Here is a 12930-nt window from a genome sequence, read left to right on the forward strand (position 1 = left end):
TAATTCTAGCACTCAGGAGGCACAGGCAGGGGGGTCATGAGTTTTATAGTTCGAGGTCAGCCTGGGGCTATGTAGTGAGACTGTGCCTCCAAAAAACAAAACAAAAATAACAACTTAAATGTATTAATTAGTAAGCTTAAATTTTTCATTATTGCTTAAGGTAGCTTATTATTTGCAGGTAATGGAAAAGGTGGAGAATCAATTTATGGTGGATATTTTAAAGGTAAGGCCTAATATTTTATGGTCTTTTATTTCAGCTCTGATATTAAAAGAAGTTTGGTCATATACTTTTAATGAGAAGAGGTGTACTTATAGTTCACTTTTTGCATGAAACTAATGCTGCATGAAAATTATTTGCATGAATTTGGGGATAAATTATAGTGTAATATATAGCTTTTAATTGACAAGATTAATTAAGGCTAACTTTATGGTTAAACATGACTTTCAGCATGGAGGTTAGGCAACTATATACATGAAAGCTCCTATCTTCCTGCCTAAAACTGTCAACATATTCTTTTGTTTATAGAGAATGTGGTCTTTTGCAAAATGAAAAGGTAAGAGAACAAAGCTCAGTAACACCAACTCCAACTCTGCCCCCTTGTGCCCTCCTAATAAATCTACGGACAGTCTGGGTCAGGTTGTGGCTGGATTTCTGTATTGCTTGAACACTGGAATATTCTTTGTCATTTCATACATGCATCTGTATTTTTTTTCTTTTCCCAACGGGCTGTTAATTCTACATTAGGGAAAAGAATCTAGTTGTGAGTTTTTTTTCCCCCATAAACCAAGCAATGTCTTTGAATAAAATGGAATTCCCTCCTTTCTCAAAGGTTTGTATGTTTTCTTTTGTATACTAGAACTATATGATTATGTTTTATTCCTACAGTAGTAGCATTTGAATACATCTAACTATTGCACTTGCCCCAAAAAGCCTTAGAAAAGTCAGTTGTAGAGAACCATAATGAGATCCAATATCACTAGGTTTTAATGCTGTGAAAGCTTCAGTGTTATAATAGTCTTTTATATTTCCTTTGGGAGAAAATGGATTACTACTCTTTTTCAGAAGCCTGTTCCCAAGGTAATCAATCACTTTTTAAAGTTTTCTGTGTTTCTATTTGTTCTAAAGAAAGATTTATTTGTATAAATGTTAAAAGGAAATTTAAGTTAGTTTTAGAGAGACTTCTGCTGGAATGAAATCATTTCCAAGTGATCTTGATGATATTTTATCTTTTGAACTTGTAGGAAATAAGCTGTTTAGCTGGTTCTGTCAGTGTATCATTTAAGCTTAATATTGTAGGTCACCTTATGGTAGTTGTAGTTGTTCCCTATGGCAGATACTTTTGCATTGTAAAATTGTATTTTGCCATTAAAATTTTTTAAATAAAACTTGCTTTTGGATAATTTTGTGATCCTATTGATTGTCCACATACTTAACATAATTTAGACCTGTCCCTAACACATAACATACATGATTTTTTTGCTCTCGTATTTTAGCTTCACTTCAATTGAACAATAAAAATTGCCTTATAAAAATTAAGTGTGTGAGAAGATTATTGAACTTCACCCATGAATAGTTCATTTGGCTGGTTAATTGGAAATTTGGAGAAAATGAGCTTTACTATAGAAATTTTTCTAAAAATTTATTTACCAGTTTCCCTGAAAGCTAACAGTTTTATATGTCATTTAGCCAAAGTATGTTACTACTAAAAGTGACTGTTCTAAGGCTGTTTGTATAAAGTATTAAATATATGTTCTTTTCCTCAAGGCTTTAATTAGTACCTTTTGGCCTTTTATGCTTTTGTTATTTCATAGTTGAACTTTTTTTCTAAATATTGTCAATATCTGTACTGACCCCAAGAGGAATTTCATCCTTTGCTTTCTATTTATTTTTTGAACATTACTTTAAAAGTAGCTCATAATTGGAGGCTGACGAATCTGTGTTTTCTTCATACAGATGAAAACTTTATTCTCAAACATGACAGAGCGTTCCTTTTGTCAATGGCAAATCGAGGGAAACATACCAATGGTTCCCAGTTTTTCATGTGAGTAGGCATAATTCAGAGATGAGTTTTTCCTAAACAGAGAAGCGCTGTTCATGGGAAAGATGGTATAGTTAAACTAACTTCAATGCTAAAATTCTGGTGACTTGGGTTGTATTATGAATTTCTAGTGTGTATAGTAACTGGTAATCCCTAATGACTGCCTCAGCATTCGGCATGTATCTTGCGTTTGAAGAATGGGACTTAAAAAAATGTCACTTCCAAAATATTCTCTCATAATGAGAAAAGAAATTGGCTTTGGTCCCTACCAAATTTTACGGCTCAGTTTATGAAAACTAGATTAGAACATAAAACTTCTTCATAGTATAGGACAAAGATGTACTGAGCATAGACAACAGTTGGTTGAATAAACCATTGTATATTCCTCTTTGAGCCGGTTTTGGGAGAGGTTTCCATTAGTTCCTGATGAGGTATAGAAATAGGTGAATTGCTATTGAGCCATCATTTTTAAAAATTCATGTTGTGAGATCTTTATACATGATTGAATTAACCTACTGTTGATACCCATTTCTGCCAAAAGCAATGAGATTGTCACTCAGCAAATTTTAAAATGCTAAATGTGCACAAACATCTTTGCATGGTTGTACATGCATACGCAACCAAAAACTTACTTATGTCATATGAAAATTCTAAATAAGACCTTTGGCATACTTTTAGTTATATTCTTATCTAAGCCACTCTAAAACCTATATTTATTATAATACCATCATATAAAATATTGTGAGTATAAGGTTTAATGCTTTTGATTAGACATAAATCTCAGTTGTGCTGTGTATGTTAGGGAAATATTTATGGTTTATCAGAAAAAGCTTCCTTTGACATCTTTCTGAATGGATAAATATGAATGGCGCTTCCCTGTCTCTAAAGGAGTAATTATTCATAGAAAAAAATCTCGCATTTTAAGTTTGTTTGAAAAGTAATCTGATGACGTTCAGATAAGGGGCATTCTGTTCCTAAGAATGTCCTAAAAATGGAAAGCTGATGAAGGTGATTATGCCTAAGACAGTTGTCCCTGTATCTTGTTTGGATCCTATACGTTATTAGTTATCACACCTTTTTACTGGAGTAGTTTTCTGTTCTTAATCTTCTAGAGGGCCAACAAAAAGTAGAGAGGAATATTCTTAAAATTCTTTGTAGTGACTTAATGCAGACACTGTTTACTCTGAGGTTTCCCATTTCCATTTTTAAGCTTATCTGAACTGTGAACATGAAAAACTAATGATTCATTGGTCAAGAAGGTACCATCTGAGGGCTCTAAAGTTTCTTTTAGATTTCTTTTTTGCATCATTACATTTAAATTTTGATTTATCAGGTAGCAGCAGCTTCTTGTCATCATTACAGAGAGATTAGCTTGTTATAAATGCTAGAGTTAAAACTGGTACATCTACAGATATTAATTAAAATCCAGGATATGAGATTCTCCCTCCCAAGCATTTAGAGTATCTTGTTTTTGTTATTTAGTACTTATTTGAGTCTTTACTAGGAATGTTTAGTAAAGGCCATTACTGCTTTCCACATGACCTAATTTTCCATTGGACTATGATTTAAGAGGAAGATTAAATGAAAAATTTGAAATCAATAAACTGGAAGTAAAATTTTTAAGCTTGTTTTCATAATTAACTGTAGATGGCACTAAGGTGACTATGAACTTATGATCAGAAGAAAAATTTCTTTCAATTTGGTAAAAATTTAGTTTGAAGTATACTTTTGGAAAAGAGCTTGCATTAATAAGCAATCTTGAAAGTAATTGAATGTTTTTTGTGCACACACCCAAAATCCTTATCTCTCTCTCTTTTTTTTTATTTGTGTACTTGTGTGCTTTCTTTATGCTGGCTGAAAACAAAAGTTTCCTTGAGTTGAGGATAAAATCAAGCTAATGCTCATATTTCTAAACTAAATGTATCCTGACATTTATGGACAGTATAGGTAAAATGGAGATGGTGGCCCATAAAAGAAAAATCTTTGAAACTATAGTTTGCAAACCCAAATCTTTCTGGAGTTACAAGTAGTGAATGAGTCTAGTGTACTGTATTCAAGTTGTGTTGTGTAGACACATTATTATTGTGGTGGCCACAAAGCTAACTGATGGCTTCCCAGAGGTAGCCTTACCTTTTATCCTTTCACCACACATCTCATGTGGCACTCTGAACAGCAGTTCTGAAATCTGAAAAAGAAGCAATAATGTAAGAATGCATAGTAAAATAAAAAGAACTGCTTTTTATTTTGTAGGCCTTATAAAGGGCTTTTAGTACATTTTTACAAAATTATACTTGTAGTTCATGTTATAAATCTGTGATTCTGTAATCCCTAAGGAGTAAATTTGGTTCTGTAGTGTGGATATTTACAAAATGTCCCTTAAGGATTCTTGTGCTCTGTGCAAAACTATTGTCTTTATTACTTACACTTTAACAATTCCCCTTCTTAAGGCAGACATCATTTTTATTAAAAACAATTTTGCATGTATTGCCTTCTTTGACTGGAATAATTATATATGGTGAAAAAAATCAGATTTTCTTCTATAAAACTAGTTATAATTTTTACAATAACTACTTATATCTGCTGCCATATTAGTCACAGTGATTGTGATTATGAGAGCTTATGTAGAAGAAACTGATTCTTTTGGAATAGTACTGCTGAAGAAATACAAAGGAAGGGATGTATGGCCCTATCTCATGAATTAAGGACACAGTGGTGTGTTCACGCTGAGGCATTTTTGAAGGAATTCAAAGACTTGGGACCAAAGTTACCAAGTTACTCAGTGTTTGCTTGTTTTATTATTATTATTTTTTTAAACCAGATAAGGAGAAACCACAATAAAAGCTATAGCTGAGAGTGTAGCTCAGGAGTAGAGTGCTTGTCTAGTGTGAATGATGCCCTGGGTTCCATCCTCAGCAGTACAAACACAAAATAAAAGCTGTAGAGTTACATTTGTAGAGTAGAAAGGCATTTAGAGATCATCTAGGACAAGTTCTTTATTCTATGGATAATGCCAAAGAAGGAAGAAAAGTCTTATGAAGTCCATGTAGAAACTTTACTTGTAGTCCAGAAGCAATCCATAGTCAGGAAAAGAATGCTGCACACTAGAAGCTACATAATTTTATTAATCACTCTGCTCTGAATTTATTTTAGCCAAGTATTTAGAATCAGCAGGCATTTTGCTGCAAAATAAAATCTCATTGAGGGAAAATTTTTTTCTCTTTTTGTTTATAATAATAATTTTGGCTCTAATTTTCATTGTCTTTATATGTATTCATTGAAAAGATAAAACATTGCATAAAATAGTGATTAAGAAGATTAGGTAGATAGTTCATAGTTTTTGTTATTTTTCTAGGAAAGGACTCTAAAGTAGTCATGATTGTTTCCTATGTGCCTTGAATTTTATCTTCCTTTTTTTTTTTTTTTTTTACGAAGTACTCCCTAATTTTAAAGATAAACTAATAAACATTTTGGTATGAAAATGTGGTCATAAGAGGAAGAACATGTTTTCTAGGGTGAGCATAAGTTTCTGAGTATGTGGAATGACTTACGTGCAAACATTGTCTTGCCTGAAGGAAATGCTTGTAATTGCCTGGTTTTCGCCAGTCTGAAAGGTGCTTCACATTTGGACTTATCTTTCCTAAATCAGGATCAGCAACTGCCATTAGAACAGTAGTCTGTACAGGCCTTCTATCACAGCCAGGGAGCAAAGACCTGGAGAGTTTTGTAGAACAGTCCCTGTCAATGGCCACTGTCAGTAGACATGATAATTATAAAATATATGTATAAAAGGTAATATGGGAAAGTCAGACTTTGACTTTTAAACAAAAGTTTTCTTTTTTTGCGGTGCTGGTGATCGAACCTGTGACCTTGTGAATGCTAGGCAAGTACTCTTCCACTGAGCTACACCCCTAGCTTTGGTATATTGTAACAGTTATAAATAGGGCAAAGTTGGGGGAACATACTGTTTTGTGTCACTTAGGAATCAGATTTTCGAATGGTTCCTTAACCTAACGAAGAAAGGAACACTCATCATTTCAAGAATAAGATAGCAAGGGGAGGTAAGGGGCAGTTGCTGTTAAGGGGATTATAAAGCTATGTTGACATTTTGGGTAGTAAAAGTAGATTTGAGGTAGAAATATTTCTTTCTACCCACTTATAAATGCTAGTGTTAATAGTATGAGAAAGTCTAGCCTTTTCTTTCCTTTTTTTTGGGGGGGTGGAGTAGGCAGGGAGAGTAATACCTTCATATGTTAACTTCAGATTTCATGACCAAATACGTTCATGAAGCCTGAAACTGACTTCTCTGAATATCAAGTGCCATCCCTAACCTCTAGGCTTAATATTATTTAGTATTTATGTGACATACATAAAGCAACATGGAAGGAATTTTGTATCTAGTCATGTTTCATATGAATAACTTTAATATTAGTACTGAATTTTATAAAACTCTTCTATTTTGGTGATGTTTGGAACATGTAGACCATTGTAAGGTGGCCATTTTGGCTCTAATATAAATTGTGTCCTGTAGTTTCATGACTTTTTTGTAACAGTGTCATAGTTTCAGGCGTTAAAATGAAAAAATTGTATGTCAAAGGCTGAATTAGGAGTTATCCCCAGTACCGCAAAAAAAAAAAAAAAAAGCAAGTTATCTTTATTTCCCTCTTCTGTACTATTTTGCACATAGAGTACTTTTTTTTACAACATTCGTTGAAAACTGCACATTATTTTTACTAATCCATGTATCATTGCCTTTACAAAAATTAAAGCTTTTAAAATATTTCAAGATTTTACATGTCCAAAACCCTTATTAAACATTTTGTTCATGGTATAATAGGGTTTTTTGATCTGAGTGATAATAAATATGTTTAAGGTATTTTCAGTTAAAATTGATCACAGTGTGCATTCTTTTTAATAAAATATTCTTACAAGGTTGGGGTGGGAGGATCAGAGATTAAATAGGAAAATAAAATGCTATGATTAAGATTTGACAGCACACTCTGACACTTTCATCTCTCTTCCCTTTTTATCTTCTGAGGAAATCCCTAAAATTCTAGTTATGCTGCTTTATTATTTTACTATTATGATGTTCAGTGACTTGACAATTTCAAAGTATGTAATGGGAGTGAACAGCAGCTACAGTCCAAATGTTGACTTACTAGCTCCTGAAAGTATGCTATTGTGTGTGTAACTGAAGAAAGGTTTTAGGTATAGAAGGTTCTTTAACTATTTGAAGTGAGTTTCTTGAAATTCTGTTTTGCATTATTTTAATTTTTTCCAGTGAAATTTTTACTTTCTACTTTCAGATTTATGTTCATAGTCAAGATACTTCTCTTTTTGAGGCAGATATTAGTTGTCTTAGTTAGTTTCTGGGATTTGTGAAAGGAAATGTAATGTTTTGTTAATAGCTATTATTGGCACCCTGTGTGAGTATTAAAGACCTGAACATATTCCTACACCAACCACAGAATGCTTTTCTTAAGCATACCTCATCTCTACACAGATACCCTATGTGAAAGAAAATTTAGAGCCCTCCATTTTAAAAGCTTTCTTGCTTTGCATAAAATTCTATAGTGTTTAATTTCAAAGTTATATTGATATTAAAACATAAATTCAGTCTTGTCTTAAAAGTGTATTACAATTTATTTCTTGCCATTTTTGTGTAAAATTTACAGAAAGAGTGTTACACCGTGCGCTCCAAAGGTAATGTCTCATTACTCTAAGGCTCTCTCTTTCTTTCTTTGCCTTTATCTCTGTAATCCTGTTGTTATATGCATTGAAACATTTTAAGAAAAAAAAAAAAGCTGTTCTGCTTGTTCTCTATAGCAGCAATACATGTAAAACAAGTATGTTTTATTGCTCATGTCTAATCCTGGGAAATATATTTTAAGTTCGATGCCTTATTTATACTATTTCTATACATCTTCCAGTGACAGTGGGATTATATTTTATATTAAGATTTTAGATCTCATTTCAGTGGCCAAAGCTTCTCTGATGATAGTGTAAAAGTATAGATTGTTCTTTGGAGTAACAGTGACAGTTTTCAGTTTCTAAGATTTATAAGGTTTAAATGATCCCTACAGATATTTTTTTAAGTGGATTTGGGGATAGGGAAACTGGGATTATCAGTGTCTCTAAGTGACAGGAGGAAATAGAAATGTATAAATATGAAAGGTTTAATAATTTGAAATGCTCTTTGTGGTTGTTTCCCTTAGGCATGTTTTAATAAAAATGCATAAACCTGCACATTTATGATTATCTTTGGCTATCTTGAATAAGGTCTTAATTTACTGAGTGTATGTCACCATTACATAGTTCTTTATGTTTTGAAAGAAGAATACAGTTTAGAGTTTGTGGGATAAGCTCTCTTTGCCCATTTTAGTAAGCATGACTGAGCAAATCATTTCCCTCTGCCCTTTTGTGAGCCCATTTAGCTAATGTTCTCTGTTTATTCATGTAGTGCTGTAAACTTGCTTTACATTGGGACTTGTACTCCTGGAATGGAGGCTTAGAACCCCAGTGGGCTTCTTTTTGTTTAATATTTTCAATATTCTTAATATGTAGTCAAATCCAATTAAAGTACAACTTTATATTTCTGCATCCTAAATTGCAGATGCAAATAAAATACATTATTCACTTCCGTTTGGGTACTATGGGCAGATTAAAAGTTGATAGGACTTGTGGGTGTGGTTCAAGTGGCTTGCCTGGCAGGTAGGATAGGCCCTGAGTTCAATCCCCAGTACCATTAAAAAAAAAAATTGTCCTCAATAGAAAGACTAAGTCTTATCTTCATTTGTTTTCTTCACTACTGCAACAAAGGACCAAGCTTGTTTATTCTTCAGTCTTTAAATTAAAAACAGACTTGGGACTGAGAGTGTAGCTGAGAGGTAGAACCTGTGTTTAGCACATGTGAGGACATGGGTTCAAACTACAGCACCACCACCACCCTGAACTTGAAGGTCCATAAAGAAACCTCCTCCATCCTCAAGTAGTCTCCCATAGTATATTGCTACTTGTCAGTAGTAGCAATTGTCAGCTAGAATGCTTGATCTCACCATTTGCTCCAAAGACTTGCCAAAAGGTGCTTTATATTGCATCTCTGTCAGCCATGAAGACAGATTGAATTGGGCTTTGTGTGTTCTAGAAAAATCTGTATACTTTCCCCAATGTCAGAATCAAGGAAGGATGAAGAATGTATCTTATCAGTAACTGTTTTCACTTCTACATATTTGAGACTGATTCCTTATGTTGTGGGAAATTTTCACCTTGTTGAAAGCACTCTTTACATCTTTTGCATAAAGGAATCTGTCTAGCCTGTGTACTGGTTTCTTCTTATTTTAAGTGTGCTTTGGTAAAAATTTTAATTATGTGAAGCATATTTCTGCTTTTAAAGTTAACTGTCCAAGGTGGTTTCTGGATGCAAGTTTAAAGGTTTGAACATTTGCATCCACCATTTTTCTATATTTTTGTTGTTGTTGTTTTCTTTCTTTTTGTTGCCTGTTTTATTTTTATGGTTGCACTGTCTTTGAATTTCTCCTCAGTCTTCTAAGAAATTATTGAGATTTGTGATTTTAAAACTCAAGATTTCCTTTAAATTTCTGAAACCTAAGTTCATATTCTAATTGTTTTAAGTTAAAGACTGTAGTCCTTTTATAGAACTGAATATTATTAATGTAAGTATAAGCATTCTAGTTCTTGTACAGTGAAGTTTTTGGCATTGTTGTGAAAGTTTAAATTGTTTTTGTTGATATACTTGTCTTAGAATGGACATAAAAATTTATATGGGAACCTCTAGTTCAATTGACTGCTTTAATATGGCCTGATATCCAGGGACCTTTACTATCTCTCAAATGCCAATTCTTATTCTTATAAATTGAGATGCTGGTAGTGTATCATTCTGCGTCTAGTTATCTGCTTTTGAATTTTTGTACTGAAATTCACACAGTGTGAAGATCTGTGAAAATGCTATGGGCGAACCAGTTTGGATTCAAAGTATTTTAACCAAATGTACCCCGTAGACTTCCTAAGAATGACTGACTGACAGCTTGTGACTATAGAAGAAGCTATTTGAGTGTTTTGGGGGGCATGGGAATTTTAAGATGTCTATAATGTTTACCCATCGTTGCTGACTTGACTGTCAGAAGTTTTTGGCAGATTGCAAGTTTCCTCCCTGTCACATTTTCAGAGTTGTTATGAGTGGCAGAACTTCACCTTGGGTGAAGGAAGAGGGCAGGAGGTGCTGAGAACAGGACTCCCAAGGCCTTCCTCCATCTGCCTGTCTCAAAGATGCAGACTGACACAGTATGAGAAATAGCAAATAGAAGAACTCAGTTAAGTGTGTAGGGCAGGTGTTGATCACACTTTCCTTCCCATAGGGCAAGTGATAGGTGTGTTTCCTTGTTTAATTATGCCAATGAATTTTGAGGATTTTTGGGTTTTGTTCTTTTGGATTTGAGAGTAACTTTAATTTTAGTGTGTATTTATGCTATATATTTATGGCTATAACTCAAATGAAAACTTATTTTATATATTCGAATATATATATTGCTAAGAGATGATTTTGCAATTCATCCTAATGGTTTTTTAAATCAGTAAGTTGGTTAGGCTACTATTGCTGTTTTGGGTCTTGGGTTAGATGTATATTATGTTTAACATTTTCCCCTATCTTTTTATCTTTACTTCTTTGTTCTCTACATGCTGTGTTTAAACCCTTCTGCTCTCTTCATCTGAACATGTCATTTTTGACGTCATCTTTGTGTTGATGTTTATTACACAGTACTACAAAACCTGCTCCACACCTGGATGGGTAAGCATTGTGTTCTTACTTACTGTTTTGGGGAGTTGTTTGGGTAGCCAGCCTTAAAGACAGATTGACCATGAGTGAACCTCAGTGGTACTCTGGATTTTATTCTGTCATAGACAGTTTGAGGGATACAGGGTGCCATGTGAAATTCCCATGGCTCTCATGAAGGGGTCTTTCACCTGTGCCCATGGATGGGCTTCTCAGCCATGGAGTCTTGAGTGTCCCTGTAAAGATGATTTCTCAATATCAGATGCAATCTTAACTTACCACACACTTTGCCCTAAGATGGCTAGAAACCATTGTTATAAAGGCACAAAACCGAGGCCCAAACTGGGCCACATTGTTTCCTTTTATGAAGTAGATTTCAAGTTCTCATTCCTATGTAGTTGCTTTATAGGAATGAAAAACTTTGATTATATTTTCAGATTTGTGGACGTGTCATATATTACCATTATCTCCGGCTGGTAGTATGGCTCAAGTGGTACAGTGCTTGTCTAGCAAGTTCAGATCCCAGAACTATCAACTCTCCCTTCCCCAAGAAAACAAATGTCTCTTAGTGTTCTTAGCTTAATTGTCATCAAACCAATTTTCTTCTTGAATTTATATTGTGACAGGGTGCATGTTGTCTTTGGGCTGGTTATTTCTGGTTTTGAAGTTATTGAACAAATTGAAAATTTGAAAACTGATGCTGCAAGCAGACCTTATGCAGATGTGCGAGTCATTGACTGTGGGGTGCTTGCCACAAAATCAACAAAAGATGGTAAGAGCTTTTGGGGATGGAGGTAGCTGGGTTGCAGACTATAACCTAAAGATACCTCTTAGGTTGCAGTAGTGGAAAAGTATGTATGAGTGGTGTAACAGTAGCTCTGATGCTTCTGTAGCATGCCCTATATACAGTCCATCAGTTTCTGTTGAATCTTACCTGTGTTATTTTTCCCCTCGCTGCCAGCCTGATCTAGACCATCCCTTCCTGGATTATTGCAGTAGCCTCACAACTGTTTGACTTGCCTGTGTCTCCTTGCTCTCCTGTAATCTTTCCTCAGCAGCAGTATCCCACCTTGCTTATGTTCTTGGCTCTTGCCATCCTTAACAGCAACCAAAGTGATCCTCTTAAAACCATATTTCATATCTGTGTCACTCTTGCTCCAAAGGTTTCCTTCTCAGTCAGTCAACTGTCTGTAAGACCCTGGAAAGTTTGGCTCTTTGCAGTTTTTCTGACCTCTTCCTCTCAATTACTGCCTTTCAGCCACATTGACCTTTACTCAGACATGCCAATCACCCAGGGACTTTGTGCTAGCTATTCTCTCTGTTCAGATTCTTAATTAAGATATCTGTATGACTTGTCCCTTCCTTCAGGTCTCTGCTCAAATGTTATCTTAAACTACCCCCACTCTCCCTATTCCCTTTACTCTGCTTTATTTTCTCTCTTAGCATTTATCACTTGCCATATTATGCAATTACTGGCATAATTTGACCCACCTAAAATATAGGGTTCATAAGGTTAGGACTTTGTTACTTTAGAAATTTTGCAATTTGTATTATCAGTTTGAAAAAAGTGCTTATTTGAATTTCATTTTTAATTTTCTATACATAAAGCATATTTTATGATAGTAATCACATTTTTTACTCTTAAAGGTAGGCACTGGTGTGAAGTACTAATGATTTTGTTAATATTTATTAAAAGTTTTTGAGAAAAAAAGGAAGAAACCAACACATTCAGAAGACTCGGGTTCCTCTTCCAATTCCTCTTCCTCTTCAGAATCATCTTCAGAAAGTGAAATTGAACATGAGAGAAGCAGAAGAAAGAAGCATAAGAGGAGGCCAAAAGTTAAACATTCTAAAAAGAGACGAAAGGAAGCAAGCAGTTCAGAAGAGCCGAGGAGTAAACGTATAATGAGCCCCAAAAGGTAAGTGTGAAACACCAAGGTAGTCTTTACCTAACACACACCCACACACACCCTGAAATGGGAAAAGTACATATAATTCTGTAAGCTCAGTTTTATTACATGTTGTTACCAAAGGATAGCAGTTTTGGACTTCAACTAAACAAATCTATCGAGTCTAGGAGTAGCAGAGGCATTTCATGTCCAA

The 12930-nt window shown here is 34.3% G+C and overlaps 1 protein-coding gene across 12 annotated transcripts in view; it reads left to right on the plus strand.

Moving 5' to 3' along the window:
• Nktr (natural killer cell triggering receptor) overlaps nt 1–12930 on the plus strand; it is a 45442-nt gene that overhangs the window by 16773 nt on the left and 15739 nt on the right. For 5 of the 12 annotated variants that reach the window (XR_002213766.2, XM_020186238.2, XM_074060379.1 and 2 more), the window contains 5 exons: nt 179–223; nt 1955–2042; nt 10813–10842; nt 11454–11599; nt 12524–12746. Coding sequence is in view for 9 of the 12 variants with exons in the window: in XM_020186238.2 (XP_020041827.2) it covers nt 179–223; nt 1955–2042; nt 10813–10842; nt 11454–11599; nt 12524–12746 (532 nt within the window). In the remaining 3 variants the exon portion in view is untranslated. The other 7 variants (XM_074060373.1, XR_012443294.1, XM_074060372.1 and 4 more) reach the window with 7 other exon arrangements.

Source organism: Castor canadensis, chromosome 17, assembly GCF_047511655.1.
Source record: "Castor canadensis chromosome 17, mCasCan1.hap1v2, whole genome shotgun sequence".
NCBI lineage: Eukaryota > Metazoa > Chordata > Mammalia > Rodentia > Castoridae > Castor > Castor canadensis.